The sequence below is a fragment of the Myotis nattereri genome, assembly GCF_964212035.1.
Source record: "Myotis nattereri genome assembly, chromosome: 13".
NCBI lineage: Eukaryota > Metazoa > Chordata > Mammalia > Chiroptera > Vespertilionidae > Myotis > Myotis nattereri.
In genome coordinates, this window is record NC_138088.1 from 17,307,040 (window position 1) to 17,325,882 (window position 18,843).

An 18,843-nucleotide genomic window follows, 5' to 3' on the forward strand; every position below is an offset into this window, starting at 1 on the left:
ACGGAGCCCCAACCCCCATGATGGGCCCTGCTCTGTGAGTGACAGGGAGCAGCGCCCCAACCCCCTGATTGGCCCTGCTCTGTGCGTGACAGGGGGTGGCGCTGCAAACTCCCCATCTACCTTGCCTTGAGTGTGACAGGGGGCGGTGCCCCAACCCCACAATCCGCCCTACCCTGAGTGTGACTGGGGGTGGCATCGCAACCTCCCAATCCACCCTGCTCTGTGCATGAGAGGGGGCGGTGCCCCAACTCCCCAATCGGCCCTGCTCTGAGCCCGATCAGGGGCTGCACTTAGGGATTGGGCCTGCCCTCTGCCACCCGGGAGCAGGCCTAAGCCAGCAGGTCGTTATCTCCCAAGGGGTCCCAGACTGCGAAAGGGCACAGGCTGGGCTGAGGGACCCCCCCCTCCCCCCCGAGTGCACAAATTTTTGTGCACCGGGCCTCTAGTATATATATATATAGAATAGTTTTCAGAGAGGAAGGCAGAGGGAGAGAGAATTGGAAACATCAATGATGAGAGAGAATCATTGATTGGCTACCTACTGTATGCCCCCCACTGGGGATTGAGCCCAGAACCTGGGTATGTGCCCTGACCGGGAATCAAACCATGACCTCCTGGTTCATAGGTTGACGATGCTCAACCATTGAGCAACACTGGCTGGACCCCATCACTTCTTGTACCTTTTCTTCAAGGACAGTTTATCCTGAGATGTGGGGTGTTAGATGGGTGCCAAAACAATTAATGACTGTGGCTGCTTGGTTTTGCTTTTTCCTTCCTGGGCCCAGTGTGTATGTACTAGCTGTGGTGCCACGTCTGATCCGCTGCCTTTCATCCAGATGGTGCATTACATCTCTACCACTTCCCTTTGGTGAGTCTTACAGGGTTCTCTGTCCCCTGAGGCATGCATACAGTTGATTGGGTTTTAACTGGAAGCATCCAAATAGCTTATATCCTTATTGCTGAGTCTATGCTATATTGTAGGAACTCAGAACTATAATTTTTTTTTTTAAATATATTTTATTGATTTTTTACAGAGAGGAAGGGAGAAAGATAGAGAGTTAGAAACATCGATGAGAGAGAAACATCGATCAGGCGCCTCCTGCACATCTCCTACTGGGGATGTGCCCGCAACCCAGGTACATGCCCTTGACCGGAATCGAACCCGGGACCTCTCAGTCCGCAGGCTGATGCTCTATCCACTGAGCCAAACCGGTTTCGGCCAGAACTATAATTTTAAAATAACCTTTGTTCTCCTTCCTTTCCATCCTTCATTTTTTCCTAGGCTTAGTTCTGTCCAGCAAAGTGGGAGGAGGAATGGGGATTCTATGAGCTTTGGATCTGGGGACAGGCAGAGGCACTCACTGTGTTTGTGGGACACTGAGGCTGGTCAGGACACGGGGCTTCAGTTTAGTGGGCAGAGGAAGAAAGTCAAACATATGAGTTAGGAGTTTGCATGAATGATTTATTTGATTTAGTTGTAACTCTCACCATCATCACCCTTTTATTCCCCATCTTGAAGCAATCAGGCTATTTGTATGCTGGAAAGACGAGAAAAACCCTCCCCAAGCATGTTTGGTGAGTTGCTGCAGAATGCCAGCACCATGGGGGATCTCCGGAACTGTCCGGTGAGTAAGTCAGTGGTGGGGTTTGGGTGGAGAGGGGACCCTGGGATTCGTGGAATTGAAGTGGAGCCAGTGGGAAACGTCAGACTAGCCTCATGTATGTATTCCAGAGCAACTGTGGGGAGAGGATTCGGATTCGCCGCGTGCTGATGAATGCTCCGCAGATTATCACAATTGGACTGGTGTGGGACTCGGACCACTCAGACTTGGCAGAGGATGTCATTCATAGCCTGGGCACCTGCCTCAAGCTGGGTGATGTGAGTGTTAGTTTAACTCGTAGCGTTATTGCGTCTTATTCTTGCTCAAGGGTGTGAACACTGAACACAAAAGTATATCCTAAATGACTAATATTACAGAGTTTTGGACAATCATACCTGTGTACAGTAATCCCCCCTTATCCATGGTTTCGTTTTCTGTGGTTTCACTTACCCACAGTCAACCATGGTCTTGAAAATATTAAATGGAAAATTCCAAAAGTAAACCATTCGTAAATTTTAAGTCACGTGTAGTTCTGAGTTGTGTGGTGAAATCTCACCCTGTTTTCACTCCCTGCTTCCTGGGAATTGGATAATCCCTTTGTCCAGTGTAGCCACACTTTTATGTATCTGTATATATACATATACCGGTACATATACTGGTACATATACATATACAGTGGTTATTACAGTGCAGCAGTGTTTATATTCAAGTAACCCTTAAAGTAGCCTAATGTTACATCACAGTGTCGACCTATGTCATTCATTTCACTTCTTCTCATTAACTAGTTATTGTATCATCTTACATCACAAGAAGGGTGAGTACAGTACAAGAAGATTTTGAGAGAGGGAAAGACCACATTCATATAACTTTATTGCAGTATATTGTTATAATTGTTCTACTTTATTATTAGTTATTATTGTTCATCTCCTCTGTGCCCAATTTATAAATTAAACTGTAAAGGAAAAAAACATAGCATATATAGGGTTTAGTACTATCTGCAGTTTCAGACATCCGCCAGGGGAGTCTTGTAATGTTATCCCCTGTAGATAAGGGGCACTACTGTATATGTATATGCATATATGTACATGCATGTAAATGCTCACTTACCTCCTTTGGGTAGGCAGCAAAGGCTTTTTATAAAAAGTGGGATGACCATGGCCTTGAAAGACAAGATAGGCCGAGCTTAGGTACTGGTAAAAATCATGCAATTTATAAAGTTTATAAAGTGTGCTCTACTCACTATTAGTTCATACCACTGTAGAACAGGGAGTTGTATTCAACCACGGGAGGTGGTAAGGTCAAAGAAGTGAGCAATCCTGACTAAAGCTGCTTGGGGGGGTGACGGAGGTGAAAGTTGGTGGCTTGGGTCCTACAGTACGGAATTCACAGTGAGGAACCAATATCTGTTGAGAAGGTAATGAGGTAGCTTGGCAGAGAATTTGGTGGGTTAGTGGTTTTCCGTGGGTCTAGTTAGGAAAATACACAGGGAAACAGACGTCACACCGGGGGGCTTAACCTCATCAGCTCCATGCCCTGGTGCAGGGACAGCCATGGTTTTCCTTTGGTTTAAGAGAAGAACCAGAAACTCTGTGGTTTTCTTTCATAGTTTTGCTCTGGGATAGTATTATGACTAAGGAGATTCCTATTGTTGTGTTTTAGTTTCATTAAACCACTACTGAGAATAAGTGAATTCTTTGTGATCTTATTTTAGGTCTTCTTCCTAAGAAATCTCTGACATGAGTAGGCTATATATAACAAAATCTCCTTTTTCTAAAATTCTGTAGCCTACAGTATATTCTGCACTGTTCTAGTTTTATTTTTATGATTGTTTTTCCAACCAAATAAGTTCCTCATGCAAGAATAATTTTCTTCATTTTTTTTTCTTTGTATGTCTCTTTGCACCTAGGACAGTGTTGGACATGTAGGAATTGAAATGCTGGTATTGCTTCTCCTAAGGGCTTTCTTACCCCCTACTTAGGGACTCAGCAGGAAATTTATATTTGTGGTGCCAGCTGATAAATAACTTTTGAAACTTGAGAATGTTTTTGTTTTGTTTTGTTTTGGTTTGGTTTGTCAACTTTTTCTGACTCCTCTTGTGATCGGCCCCATCAAGAAAATATTATTGGGAGTTATGGGGGAACATCATCACCTTACCAGTTATTGGCCACTATTTTGCTTTTCCCTACATTTTGCCTTTTTGGGTTCATTTCTGATGACTAATTGGATCAGCAAAAAAATCTTATACTGATGGGCAGAGAAGCAAGTCGGTATCTTAAGAAATGATGGAGTCAGTCTGCTGGCAGATGTGAGAGGGTTATGTCACGGCTCTTTCCTTTCTCTTCTTTCCCTGCAGCTATTTTTCAGAGTGACAGATGACCGGGCCAAGCAGTCTGAACTGTACTTAGTAGGAATGATCTGTTACTACGGCAAACATTATTCTACATTCTTTTTCCAAACAAAGATCCGCAAATGGATGTATTTTGATGATGCTCATGTCAAGGAGGTAGGAATATTCAAGCCCTGCTTAAAGTGTTTGGTGACTGCAACAAAAAACTAAGGATAATTATTTATCTTCAATGTTTTATTTTCATAATTTTAGTGTCTATCACTTATCTATTGGATTTATGAGAGTATTAGTTTTGTCTTCCCCAATAAATGGCAAGTTTCTCAAGGACAGGGTGAATATATCTTCTGTTGTTGTCTCTAAATGCCTTCACATGGCATTCAGCACAGTTAACATTTATATTGACAAATTATTTTTTAAAATGTGTTAATTAATTGATTTGAGCGACAACAGTCTAGTAAATCAGATTAGATTATAAGGATAGCAACAAGTTCAGAATTCCAAATTTTGGAATTATTAGTGGGTAATACTTTATCTCAGGCTGCTATAAAATAGTATCTGATTGTTAGCTCCCTGAAGTACCCTATCACCAATTAACATGATTTTGAGATAGCATAGAAAAAATGGGGTTATGATGATATTTAAAGCTGGAAACTTGGTACTCTCTAAGTCAGTGATGGTGAACCTTTTGAGCTCGGTGTGTCAGCATTTTGAAAAACCCTAACTTAACTCTGGTGCTGTGTCACATATAGAAATTTTTTGATATTTGCAACCATAGTAAAACAAAGACTTATATTTTTGATATTTATTTTATATATTTAAATGCCATTTAACAAAGAAAAATCAACCAAAAAAATGAGTTCAACTGTCACCTCTGACACACGTGTCATAGGTTTGCCATCACTGCTCTAAACCACAGAGTCCAGATGAAATAGTTTAGGTGATTTGCATGAGTTAGAAAGACAGTTGTGATTAGGTTAGCAGCTAGGAGACTACTTATTCATCCTACACCAATCCATGGACCTTAAGCAGCATCTTCCACAAATAGTAGTCTTTGTCAAATTCTCTTCTTCATCTCTTTTTTGCTGTTGTCATTTCGGGCAGCATATAAATTCTTTGAGCTTTAACTTTTGTTTATTTTATTTTATTGATTTTGAGAGAGAGAGAGAGAGAAACATTGATGTGAGAGAGAAATATTGGTGTGAGAGAGAAATATTGGTGTGAGAGAGAAACATTGATGTGAGAGTGAAACATCGATCAGCTCCCTCCCCCTGACTGGGAATCAAATTTATACCGGATGACACTTGGACCTTACCAGCCAGAGTTAGGATTTTTATTTGAATAATGCTACATGCCTTATAAGATATTATATAAGATTATATAAGAAGCATATAAATGTGTTTTAGTTAAAATAATGATAACCCAGTTATAAATTTACTAAACATCTATTATAAATCAGGACTATGATAGTTATCTGACTCCAAGAATACACCTAACATTGTTACTAGTTTAAGTGTGAGAGAGGGTGACTTTGAGGATTTGACTGGGTTGTTATTTCCATGGCTATTCAGGTACTTTCCCCACTGCCGTGGCAGCACTGAATCCAGCACATAGCCAAGGCAGAGAGGTCCAGATGTCTATCCTAAGCAGTTTGACGTTTTATGTCCTGTCATGTGTGAACTGACACAGAATGTCATTATTTCTAAGGAAGCCTGTGAAAGGGTTTCTATCTCTTCTTTAACTTCCTAAAAGTGATTTTAATATTTAGGAGAAATTTTAGAAAAGCAAATTTCAAGAAAGGGTTTTGAATTGATGTCTGTGAAAAGGGAAAGATCACCAAGGCAGCTGATGTCCCCTCACATAGCATATTCACCTTTGAGAACTGTTATTCATATTTCACAACTGAATTGATGTTTCATGAGAATAAGAGTAATTTTATTCATCATTCCTGTCTTGTATGGGGTTTTAATGCTTTCTAAAAGGATTTAACAAAAAAAATTATTAAGTGTAGCTATAAAATCTCTGTTGTGTCTCTTTACCTAATTCTTGTCTTTTCATCTTTTATTTTCTTTAGAGAAACAGACAGGAAGTTATGTTTTGAATTGTTGGTATGAAATATAATTATGTTCTTCTGATTGTTTTTGGTTCAGATTGGGCCCAAATGGAAGGATGTGGTGACCAAATGCATCAAGGGGCATTACCAGCCTTTGCTGCTGCTTTATGCAGACCCGCAGGGTACCCCAGTGTCCACCCAGGACCTGCCTCCCCAAGTTGAATTCCAGTCATACAGCAGGATGTGCTACGATAGTGAAGATTCAGGTGAGAAGCCTAGCTCTTACCTCCCCCTTTCTCTCTCCAATGTGATCATTGCATATTTGGGACTTTTGATCATGAGCCTAGCACACAACCAGCTTGGAGAAAGAGGACCCATTAGAGCAGCGGTTCTCAACCTGTGGGTCGTGACCCCTTTGGGGGTCAAACGACCCTTTCACAGGGGTCGCCTAAATACATCCTGCATGTCAGATATTTACATTACGATTCATAACAGTAGCAAAATTACAGTTATGAAGTAGCAACGAAAGTAATTTTATGGTTGGAGGTCACCACAACATGAGAAACTGTATTAAAGGGCCACGGCATTAGGAAGGTTGAGAACCACTGCATTGAGAAAAGAGGAAATGCCAACTCATGCTGAAGCCCAACTTGCTCCAGGCTTTGTTTCCTTCAGCCTCCACGAATGCGTTGCCTGTATTCAATGCAGCCCCAGTTCAAAAGTTCAAGGGAAATTATGTTGATTGAGACTGATAATAAATTTGTGAGGGAAACCTCAGCATTTAACTTTATAATATTGGTAAAGATGACAGATTTTTTTACTAGCAATTTAACAGTGACTTAAGAGAGTTAAGACCAAGAGAAATGATATGTTACTACAAAGGTAGTCATATTGTTAGGGATAAGAGATTTTTGTTTTAAAATGCCAAGTGCTGTAGTGATATTCTTCAGCTTATGAATTAGTTGTTTACTTCGAATTCAGTTGTTTGGAACCCAAATTATATTTTCCTGTAGAAACAATTTGCCACTTGATGGTTAGTCTCAGGTTAGCCCACAGAGGCTCATAATACATTAGAAATATAGCCCTAGTGGTTTTGGCTTGATTTCTTAAAAGGAGGAAAAAGAAATGTTCTTTTTCATTTCTATTTTTAGGGCTGGCCCTAAGTATAATTTTGAAAGAGAAGACATTTGTCTTTGGATTCTTTTTCCTTCCCTTTTGTATCTCCATCCTGGTTGGTAACTGGGCTTCTTCCCACCTTTGTAACCCTATCCAAACTTGCTCTACTTTTCTCTTCAATCAAACACCGATTTCCACTACTTATCTTAGCTAGGTGTTTAGAGAAATGTAGTCTAATTCACACTAAAGTATAAATAACAGCCCTATTAACTTCTCAGAGATATTAAAAATGCTTATAATGTCAATTAAAAAAATTTAAGCGACATTTCTGACAGTACAGGAGAAAACTTAGAGGATAGTGGTTATATATGCCAGGTCAGCCTGGGACTCTTTATCTAAGTAGATTTTATTTTTCACACCTTTTTCCTTTCTTCCACTTTTCCCCCCATAGGTTTTCTAAAAGCCCCAAAGTTTTTCACAGTGGCAGGCAAAGTGAGGGCTTCAGCAAGGTAGGGGCAGGAGTGGGAAGAATTGTTTGTGTGTCTGGGTTATCTGGAAGTTGGGTGTTGGGAAGAATGGCTCTGGTATATCCTTTTCATGTTCCATCTAGGACTTTCTTGCCTTACGGATCTTTGTTGCCATCCAGCTCTTTGCCCCTCTTTGCCACTGTCCTTCTCTCTTTCCTCACTTTTGCCTATGTGTCTCCTCCTTCTCTCAGGGAGGGAGCCCTCCATCTCAAGTGATACTCGAACAGATTCCTCAACGGAGAGCTATCCCTACAAACACTCCCACCATGAGTCTGTGGTCAGTCACTTCTCTTCTGAGTCTCAGGGGACAGTCATCTATAATGTGGAGAATGATTCCACGTCTCAGAGCAGTCGGGACACAGGTAGGGACTTATGCAGTGGGTCCTGCTTGTTCCTGCATAGAGTGTATCCAAGGAAAAGAAACTGGGGCAAGTCAGAAATGTTTGTCATGCAAAGGGAGGAAGGCACAGAACATGGGTAATTGAGTGGGATCGAAAGAAGCAACACTGTTCTGAATAAATGATGATGTTCCATTGCATATATTCCTGTCAACAGCAGCATATCAGTAAGGACCATTGTAATGTGATTATTGATGTGATTGTTTATTCTGAAATCTGCTTTTCCCCTGCTATGCTCTTAATCCCCACCCTTCTAATAATGCTCCATTAAATTATTGTGGTCTTGTACCTCATAAGGTTCTTATGCCAGGCTTTGTCCCAAGTTAAGGGCTTTGAGTGGAGGGGCGTGTTATAGGCAGGGGTACCTGCTTATCACTTGCTAGGCTTCCTGAAGAACAGAGACACAAAAGAATGAAAACTTGCTTGTTTGTTGTTGTGAGTTCCATGCATAGAACATTTTTAAATTTTTTTGTTTATCTACGGAAAGTGTGCCAGTGTCAGTGGAAAAAAATCAATACAGGGCATAAAAGGAAGAACAGTGAATAATTGACTGCTGAGATGAAATGGTAATCACCCAAGGCTTAGAACAGTGATGGTGAACCTATGACACGTGTGTCAGAGGTGACACGCGAACTCATTTTTTTGGTTGATTTTTCTTTGTTAAATGGCATTTAAATATATAAAATAAATATAAAAAATATAAGTCTTTGTTTTACTATGGTTGCAAATATCAAAAAATTTCTATATGTGACACGGCACCAGAATTAAGTTAGGGTTCTTCAAAATGCTGACACGCCGAGCTCAAAAGGTTCGCCATCACCGGCTTAGAAAAATGCCCATACTTTTAGAAACTTGGGGATTAGTGAGCTCATGGCTTCAGATTGGGGTTTATATTTTGTGCATGGCCTTTAAAAAAAATAGAGAATTTCAAATATATTCAGAAGTATACCGAATAGCATACTGCTCTTCCACATACCCATCACCTATTTTCAATAATTATAACTCATGGCCAATCTAGTTTTATCTGTACCTCTACCCACTTCCCCCACTCCCAGACATGTCACTTTTTTCAGAAATATTTTAGTATGTATCTCTAAAATATAAGAAATAATTTTTAAACATACCATTAGTGCAGTTAAAAATATTAGCGATTCCTTTAAACTCTAAATAATCAATAAGTGTTTAAATATCAAATTTTCTTTTAAATATCATAACTTTTTAATGGTTTATTTGTTTGCTTGACTCAGAATTGAAATCAGATCTACACATTGCAATGGGTTGATGAGTCTTTTGAATTTCTTTTACTCTGTAGGTTTCTCCTCTGTTTTTTTCTTGCAATTTATTGTTGAAGAAGTAGGCAGTTTGTCCTATAGATTCTGCATTCTAAATTTTGTTGATTATGTTCCTATGGTAAACTTTAGCATGTTTGTTTGTGCTCTGTGTTTTTTGTAAGTTGGTAGTTGTACCTAGAGGTTTGTTCAGATTCATGTTGAATATTTTCTTTTCTTTCTTTTTTTTTTAAATATATTTTGTTGATTTTTTACAGAGAGGAAGGGAGAGAGATAGAGCGTTAGAAACATCGATGAGAGAGAAACATCGATCAGCCGCCTCCTGCACATCTCCTACTGGGGATGTGCCCACAACCCAAGTACATGCCCTTGACTGGAATCGAACCTGGGACTCTTCAGTCTGCAGGCCGACGCTCTATCCACTGAGCCAAACCGGTTTCGACCATGTTGAATATTTTCGATGATATTGCACAAATGACTACTTCAAAGTGTGATATATTTTATTTTTTTAGTCTTCACACGAGGGTTTGTTTATTGATTTTTAGAGAAAGAGGAAGGGAGAGAGAGAAAGAGAGAGACATCAATTGGTTTCCTCCCGTATGCACCCCGATCGGGATTGAACCTGCAACATAGATAATGTGCCCTGACCAGGATTTGAACCTGCACCCTTTTGGTGCATGGGATGATACTCTAACCAACTTAGCCATCCAGCCAGGGCAATGTGATATTTTTAAAACCATATTTCTGAAACTGTGAACCATGGAGGAATTAAGTCACAGGATAAATAAAACATATTTTCCAGGAGAATCAGGTTTATATTAAGGTTTGTGAATGGCTGAGGGTAGGGGAACATATCCCCATTGGTTTAGTATTTGTAGTTCTCGTAGCTCCAAGTGATTTCCTTATTTCTTAAATCCTTCTTATGGGTCCAGAGGTAGCAAGGGATCAGATAAAAGCAATAAAATATTGCACTGGAAAATATAGCCATATAATTATATTGCTGATACCTGAATAAGTAATTGTTCTAAGTCTGTCTTCCAATTAAGTTCAGTTGCTTAATTCACCTCTGGCCTCCAGCAGCTTAGATGATTATATCCTTTATAATCTGACCTTTGCTGTTGTCAAATCACCCTCGTACATTCACATACACTGGGCATGAAATAAGGCAAGTTCCATAAAAAGCCCAGACCTCCTGGGTTTCCCAGCAATTAGTATTGAGGAACTGTGAAGTATAATCTCTGGGTTTTGCCAATTTTGGTGAAGCATGGTTGGGGTTGAGAATGAGAATTATTCAAAGTTCAAATGTTCTTTTAAATGACTCACATTTAAGGAAGGTATGGAACTGGGTCTCAAAGCCATACACAGTCAGAGCTCTTATGAGCAGAGGCTGAAACACCTGGGATAATACCAGATATAATAAAAATTAGACTTGATATGTGTTGCTAAATAAGTAAAAGGAAAGCTCTGTGTTCTACTTATGAGAGTGAAAATATATCGGTACATGACATTTTTATGCAATCTTTAAAACTTTCACCTTTTAATAAGTTTCAAGTAATAGGCCCCTCAGGTTACTGGGAACATTTATGAGTGGGATTGAGACTGGTAATTGCTCAGGAAACTTGTAAATTTGGAAGCTCCCATTAACTACTTGAGCTTCTTTGCATTTATCTGTTGAGAGATTCCTGCTACACTTAAATCAGGTAGCCATGGCCCTTTCAGCTTTCAACCATGGGTACACTAAATTTGTGCCACTGCCATGAATCCCAAAGGGAGACTAGTTTCTCAAGAGGATGGAGGTCAGTCTCAGATACCAGCTTACCCCCATTTTCTTTTTCTTTTAGGGCACCTGACTGATAGTGAATGTAATCAGAAACTCACATCCAAGAAAGGGTCGCTGATAGAGCGCAAGAGGAGCTCTGGCCGGCTTAGGAGGAAAGGCGATGAGCCCCAGGCCTCAGGGTACCACAGTGAAGGCAAGCCACTCTGCATTGCTTCTCTCCTAAATCCAAACTTGTCACACTCCAGACCATGGCTTCTCTTTTCTGCTCAAAGGGCTTTCCTTGCTTTCTTAACTTTGGGATCTGGTATCCATGAGCACTTTAAACATTTATATTTGTTTCATTCTTTGTGTTTTTAGGAGAAACACTGAAAGAGAAGCAGGCTCCTAGGAATGCCTCTAAACCATCCAGCAGCACCAACAGACTAAGGGATTTTAAAGAGACAGTCAGCAATATGATCCATAACAGACCATCCCTGGCTTCTCAGACCAACCTAGGGTCTCCCTGTGGGGGGAAAGGAGGAGACCAGATGGACAGAAAACCTCCCAAGAACCTGCTTTTACACTCTCATGACTGGGAAGTAGAGAGTACTAGCAGTGAGTCAAAATCCAGTTCTTCTAGCAAGTATCGTCCAACATGGAGACCCAAACGAGAGTCTCTGAATATTGACAGTATTTTTAGTAAAGACAAAAGGAAGCATTGTGGCTATACTCAGCTCAGCCCATTTTCTGAGGATTCAGGTGAGGAGATAATTAGGGAAGAACTGGGCTTTTGAATAAAGTTTATTTATGTACTAGAGGCCCGATGCACGAAATTTGTGCAAGAGTAGGCCTTCCTTCCCCCGGCTGCCAGCACTGGCTTCCCTCTGGCACCCGGGACCCGGGCTTCCCTCACAGCCCTGGCTTCATCCAGAAGGATGGAGAAACATCCTGAAGGACGTCTGGTCTAATTAGCATATTATGCTTTTATTAGTATAGATTAAAAAAACCTGGGTTTCCTGGTAGACTTGACAAGGTCCATTTTCACCCCATTGTTGGGTCTTTTGGGATATAATTTTTTTTAGTAAATGAATAGCTGGAGGGAGGTGTTAGTCATGTCTTCATTTGAAGCAGCTGCTAACTCTCCCTCCTTTTTCATACTTGTGCTTTGATCGGGATAGCGAAAGAATTTACACCAGATGACCTAAGCAAGCCACCTGCTTACGACCTTAAAACTGGTGGACCAAGCCCCCAATACAAGCCTTGGGGCCCAGCACGGCCAGGCTCTTACCTGTTAGAGCAGCACCCACGCCTAATCCAGCGAATGGAATCTGGCTATGAGAGCAGTGAGAGGAACAGCAGCAGCCCTGTCAGCCTGGATGCAGCCCTGCCTGAGAGCTCCAGTGTCTGCAGGTATTGTTTGACCTCTGAATAGCGGCATTGTCCCTAGCAGCAGTATGAGCCACCAAGAGGCTTATCAACTCAGGCAAGTAGAGGGGGCATTTTATTACCATCTTGTGGGCAAGCAAAGTATTGTGCTCTATCAACCTTCTATGACAACAGCCCCCTCTGCTGGGAGAAAGAGCAATGGCATTTGAGAAAGAAGAGAGGAGAGACTACTTTATTTTTATTGTTGACTCTATTACAGATGTCCCCCATTTCTCCCTTCCTCCCCTCTCAACTTTGCCTCTCTTTACCCTACTCCCGTCCCCCTAGGCCTTCACCCCATTATTGTCTGTGTCCAGGGGCTATCGGGGTTGATCTCTTCCCGCACTTCCCACTCCCCTCCCCTCTGAGATCTGTTAGTCTGTTCCATTTATTCATTAGCTTCTAGTCCCCATTTTGTCAGTTTATTTTTTTCTTTAGATTCCACATATAAGTGAGATCATGTGATACTAGTCTTTCTCTGAATGGTGTATTTCGCTTAGAATAATAATCTCCAGGTCCATCTATGCTGTCTCAAAGTGTAAGAGTTCCTCCTTTTTTACAGCCAGGGCACTTGGGCTGTTTCCAGATCGTGGCTATTGTAAATAATGCTTCTATGAACATAGGGGTGCATATATTCTTTCTGATTGGTGTTTTGGGATTCTTAGGATATGTACCCAGAAGTAGGATTGCTGGGTCAAAAGGCAGTTTCATTTTTAATTTTTTGAGGAAACTCCAAACTGTTTTCCACAGTGACTGCACCAGTCTGCATTCCCACCAGCAGTGCAGGAGGGTTCCCTTTTCTCCACATCCTCGCCAGCACTTGTTGTTTGTTGATTTATTGATAGTTGCTATTTTGACCAGTGTGCGGTGATGCCTCATTGTAGTTTTTATTTGCATCTCTCTGATGATTAGTGACCTTGAGCATTTTTTCATATGTCTATTGCCCATCTGTATGACCTCTTTGGAGAAGTGTCTGTTCAGGTCGTTTGCCCATTTTTTAGTAGGATTGCGTCATGAGATATATAAGTTCTTTATATATTTTGAAGATTAACCCCTTATGTGATGGATCACTAGCGAATATGTTCTCTCATATGTTCCCTTTTTGTTTTGTTGGTGATTTCTTTTGCTGTGAAGAAGCTTTTTAGTCTGATGTAGTCCAATTTGTTTATTTTTTTTCTTATGTTTCCCTTTTTCTTGGAGACATATCGGCAAAAATAATTACTCCGTGAGATTTTACTGCCTATGTTTTCTTCTAGGATTTTTATGGATTCATGACTTACATTTAGGTCTTGTATCATTTTGACTTTATTCTTGTATATGGTATAAGTTGTTGGTCTAGTTACATTTTTTGCATATATCTGTCCAATTTTCCCAGCACCATTATTGAAGAGACTATTTTTACTCCATTGTATGCTCTTGCCTCCTTTGTCAAATATTAATTGACCATAAAGGCATGGGTTTAGTTATAGGCTCTCTGTTCTGTTCCATTGATCTATATGCCTGTTCTTGTGCCAGTACCAGGCTGTTTTGATTACATTGGCTTTGTAGTATAGTGTAATATCGGGTATTGTGATCCCTCTAACTTTGTTCTTCTCTCTCAAGAATGCTGAGCCTAGCCCTAACCAGTTTGGCTCAGTGGATAGAGCATCAGCCTGCGGACTGAGGGGTCCCAGGTTCGATTCTGGTCAAGGGCATGTGCCATGGTTGCAGGCACATCCCCAGTGGGGGGTGTGCAGAAGGCAGCTGATCGATGTTTCTCTCTCATCGATGTTTCTAACTCTCTATCCCACTACCTTCCTCTCTGTAAAAAATCAGTAAAATATATTTAAAAAAGAGAAAAGAATGCTGAGGCTATTCGGGGTATTTTTTGTTCCATATAAATTTTTGGAGTGTTTGTTCTAGATCTGTGAAATATACCATTGGTATTTTAATAGGGATTACTTTGAATCTATAGATTACTTTGGGTAGCATTGACATTTTAATGATGTTGATCCTTCCAATCCACGAAAACAGTATATGAGTCCACTTGTTTATATCTTCCTCTATTTCTTTTTTTAGTGACCTGTAATTTTCCGAGTACAGGTCTTTTACCTCCTTGGTTAAGTTTATTCCTAGGTGTACCTTATTTTCATTGTTGTTGCAATAGTAATTGGATTGTTTTCTTGGTTTCTCTTTCTGAGAATTCATTATTGGTGTATAAAATGCTACCGATTTCTGAATATTAATTTTGTACCCTGATACTTTGGCAAATTTTTTAAATGTAGTAGTTTTTTTGGTGGAGTCTTTAGGGTTTTCTATATACAATATCATGTCATCTATGAATAATGACAGTTCTACTTCCTCCTTTCCAATTTGGATGTGTTTTATTTTTTTCTTCTTCTCTGATCACTATGGCTAGGACTTCCAGCACTATGTTGCATAAGAGTGGAGAAAGCGAATATCCCTGTTTTGTTCCTGAGCTTAAGAGAAACACTTTTAGTTTTTGCCCATTGAGTATGATGCTGGCTGTAGGTTTTTCATATATGATTTTTATTATATTGAACTATGATCCCTCTATTCCCACCTTGCTAAGAGTTTTTATCAAAAACGGGTGCTGGATTCTGTCAACTGCTTCTTTTTTGTGTCTATAGATATGATCGTGTGATTTTTATCCTTCATTTTATGTATGTGATGTATCAAATTTATTGATTTGTGATTTGACTACATCCCCAGCATAAATCCCACTTGGTCCCATTGTATGATCTTTTTAATGTGTTGCTAGATGTGATTTGCTAATATTTTGTTGAGGATTTTAGCATTTATGTTCATCAGGGATATTGGCCTATAATTTCTTTCTGTGTAGTATCTTTGTCTGGTTTTGGAATTAGGATAATGCTGGCATCGTAAAAAGGGTTTAGAAGTCTTCCTTCCTCTTTAATTTTTTGGAATACTTTGAGAAGGATAGGGGTTAGGTCTTCTTTGACTGTTTGGTAAAAATCACCTGTGAAGCCATCTGGTCCAGGACTTTTGTTTACTGGGAGTTATTTTATTTTATTATTATTGCTTCAATTTCATTAGTTGTTATTAGTACATTCACGTTTTCTAATTCTTCCTGATTCAGTTTTGGAAGAGTGTATGCTTCTAAGAATTTGTCCATTTCACCCAGACTGTCCAATTATTGGCATATAGTTGCTCATAGTATTTTTTTTTACAATCCTTTGTATTTCTATGATGTCAGTTGTTACTTTACCTCTTTCATTTCTGATTTTATTTGAGTCTTCTCTCTTTATTTCTTTCTTTCTTTTTTTTTTTAAAATATATTTTATTGATTTTTTACAGAGAGGAAGGGAAAGAGATAGAGATTTAGAAACATCGATGAGAGAGAAACATCGATCAGCTGCCTCCTGCACATCCCCCACTGGGGATATGCCCGCAACCCAGGTACATGCCCTTGACCAGAACCGAACCTGGGACCTCTCAGTCCGCAGGCCGACGCTCTATCCACTGAGCCAAACCGGTTTCGGCTCTTTATTTCTTAATGAGTCTGGCTAACAGTTCATCTTGTTTATCTTTTCAAAGAACCAGCTCTTGGTTTTGTTGATCTTTTGTATTGTTGGGGTTTTTTTTAGTCTCTATGTTATTTATTTCCGCTCTAATCTTTTCTTCCTTCTACTTACTCTGAGCTTTTCTCATATTTTTTTTTCTAGTTCTTTTAGTTGTAGGGTTAGATTGTTTACTTGAGATTTTTCTTGTTTTTTAAGATAGGCCTGTAATGCTATGAACTTCCCTTTCAGGACTGCTTTTACTGTATCCCATAGATTTTTGGTTTGTTGTGTGTTTGTTTTCATTTGTTTCCAGGAAGTTTTTTATTTCTTCTTTGATCTCATTGGTAACCCATGCATTGTTTAATCATGTACTATTTCGTCTCCATGTGTTTGAATATTTTTGAGTTTCTTTTATTGTAATTGATGTGTAGTTTCATGCCACTGTTATCCAAGAAGATGCTTGATATGATTTCAATCTTTTTGAATTTGTTAAGACTTACTTTGTGTCCTAAGATGTGGTAGGAGAGACAACTTTTAAAGTATTATGTATAAAATAATTGTTTAGTAAATAATTTTTAATAAAAAATGGATTAGTGAATCAAAACTTATAGAGTCCTAAGATCAGAGATAAAACCCAATTGTTACTTATTCTTGCCTTTCATTTTAGGATAGGTTCTTGCTTTTGGGGGACCCTGTGTTTTATAAAGCCAATCATATTCATAATTACATAAGGTAACAATGACAATTTAATATTGCTCATTGGCTGCGTAGCTCAGTTGGTTAGAACATCGTCCTGATATGCCAAGGTTGCAAGTTCAGTCCCCACTCAGGGCACATACAAGCATCAACCAATGAATGCATAACTCTCTCTAAAAATCAATAAATAAAAATAAATAGTGCCCTTGCATCTTGTCCATAGGGCCCAGTTTGCTTTATAAATTTTAGCTCTCTATATATTGTTTTTACTGAGTTGTCACAGAGGCAAGTTTCCTAACAGTACAACAACTTTGAAAGGAGTGATTATATCTTCTGCAGGGGTGATAACCACATCCTCATACTTTCCCACTGCTCTTCTCTGTCCACTGGACCCTGTTCAGTTTTTTTTAATATATACATATATATTAGTGACCCTGTGTGCGAAATTGCGTGAGACCAAGACCTGCAGGAAATCGCCCGAGACCCGGGACCCCAGACACCGCCACGCTGTGAGACAAGTCCTGCTGCGCTGCGAGACCCAGAGTCAAATCTCCGCCCACCCATGCATGCCTCGCTGTGCACGCAGCCTCACCCACCCGCACGTGCCTCACCGCGCATGCAGCCTCCTGGTGACCCGTATTTGGTCATTATGGCATTAGGGCCACTGGGTTTTTATTATATATATATAATATATATAAACACACACACACACGCACATATATATATGTTTATATATATATATATATATATAAAATATATGTTTATTGATTTCAAAGAGGAAGAGAGAGGGATAGAGAGATAGAAACATCAATGATGAGAGAGAATCATTGATTAGTTGCCTCCTGCATGCTCCACACTGGGGACTGAGCCCACAATCCGGGGATATGCACTGACCAGGAATTGAACCACAATCTCCTGGCTCATAGGTCAATGCCCAGCCACTGAGTCACACCAGCTAGGCAAACCTTGTTCAGTTTTACTCATGAGAATATGTTACAAAGGAATAAGAAAGAAGAAGGCAATCCATATTAGAGCATATGTTTATTAATTCATTAAATAAGGTTTGTGCTAGATGCACAAAATGGGATTGAGGTGAAATAAGATGGGGAATAAGTGAGTATTTCATTTTTTTCAGAAATAGTTTAGCAGATACTTTAATTACACTAATTCAATAATTTGTTGGTTTTTTGAGGGAATTTTGTCCTAAGAAAGTTGCTAGTTATCACTCTTCTACTGCTTTCACTAGACTCTAGTTTCTCTTTTGAAGGGATCCAAGTGCTAAGAGATCAGCTGGGTTGGCACCTTCCTGGCGTCACATCCCAAAATCTCACAGCAGTAGCATCCTGGAGGCGGACTCTAGGAGTGTCTGGACAAAGAATCAGCCCCTATCAGGTAAGCAAAAGGACAATGGATTTGGAGGACTTGATTTGTCTGCCAATTTTATTTGGGAAACAGCCTTACCTGAGAACATATGAAATTAGAAGACAATTACACTTTGAGTATTCCATCAGAATGTAAATGTGGAGGCATTTGAGCTGCTTTGGATGATCTATTTTTGGTTTATCACAGCTTGCCTGATTGTTTCTTTCTACCTTGGAAAGACCCCTTGTGGGAGCAAGAAGGAACAGAAATTTGGTGAATGGTGTCAGTAGTATCTGCATTCCGCAGAAAAATAAGTCTAGGGCTTTCCTTGGTGTAGAGGCAGCTTCTTGGGAATGTATTTCTTATTGTTTAGTACTATGAATTGAGATAACACAGGGGGACATGTAGACTGTGGACAAAACTGAGAAATAAGTAGGTCAAACCTACCCTTACCCCTGCCTCCATACCCTGTGCAGTACCCTTGTTCTCTTTCCTTCTTGAGTTGCCTTGTTTCCTCATGCTCCCTATTCCTCAAAACAAGCTCTGAAGGAATGATGTGACTCCCTCATATTAAATATAAGTGACTGAAAATAGTTTAAAATATGCTTTCTCTAAGAATAACTAGCATTTTAACAAGTCAAAATCTGAAGATAAGGGAATACTGGAGTTTCAGATAGAGATTTGAGGTAATCATAGGTTTTAGCTCCTTTTTACATTTCTCTCACAACACACATATACTTCTAGTGCAT

At 39.8% G+C, this 18,843-nt stretch overlaps 1 protein-coding gene across 4 annotated transcripts in view; it reads left to right on the forward strand.

Moving 5' to 3' along the window:
- USP54 (ubiquitin specific peptidase 54) overlaps window positions 1-18,843 on the forward strand; it is an 80,597-nt gene that overhangs the window by 32,570 nt on the left and 29,184 nt on the right. For 2 of the 4 annotated variants that reach the window (XM_081105401.1, XM_081105403.1), the window contains exons 5-14: window positions 786-868; window positions 1,520-1,625; window positions 1,733-1,879; window positions 3,955-4,104; window positions 6,096-6,264; window positions 7,833-8,003; window positions 11,170-11,301; window positions 11,466-11,846; window positions 12,266-12,497; window positions 18,000-18,124. In XM_081105401.1, coding sequence (XP_080961527.1) covers window positions 786-868; window positions 1,520-1,625; window positions 1,733-1,879; window positions 3,955-4,104; window positions 6,096-6,264; window positions 7,833-8,003; window positions 11,170-11,301; window positions 11,466-11,846; window positions 12,266-12,497; window positions 18,000-18,124 — 1,696 coding nt within the window. The remainder of the gene's footprint in view (window positions 1-785; window positions 869-1,519; window positions 1,626-1,732; window positions 1,880-3,954; window positions 4,105-6,095; window positions 6,265-7,832; window positions 8,004-11,169; window positions 11,302-11,465; window positions 11,847-12,265; window positions 12,498-17,999; window positions 18,125-18,843) is intronic. The other 2 variants (XM_081105402.1, XM_081105404.1) reach the window with 1 other exon arrangement.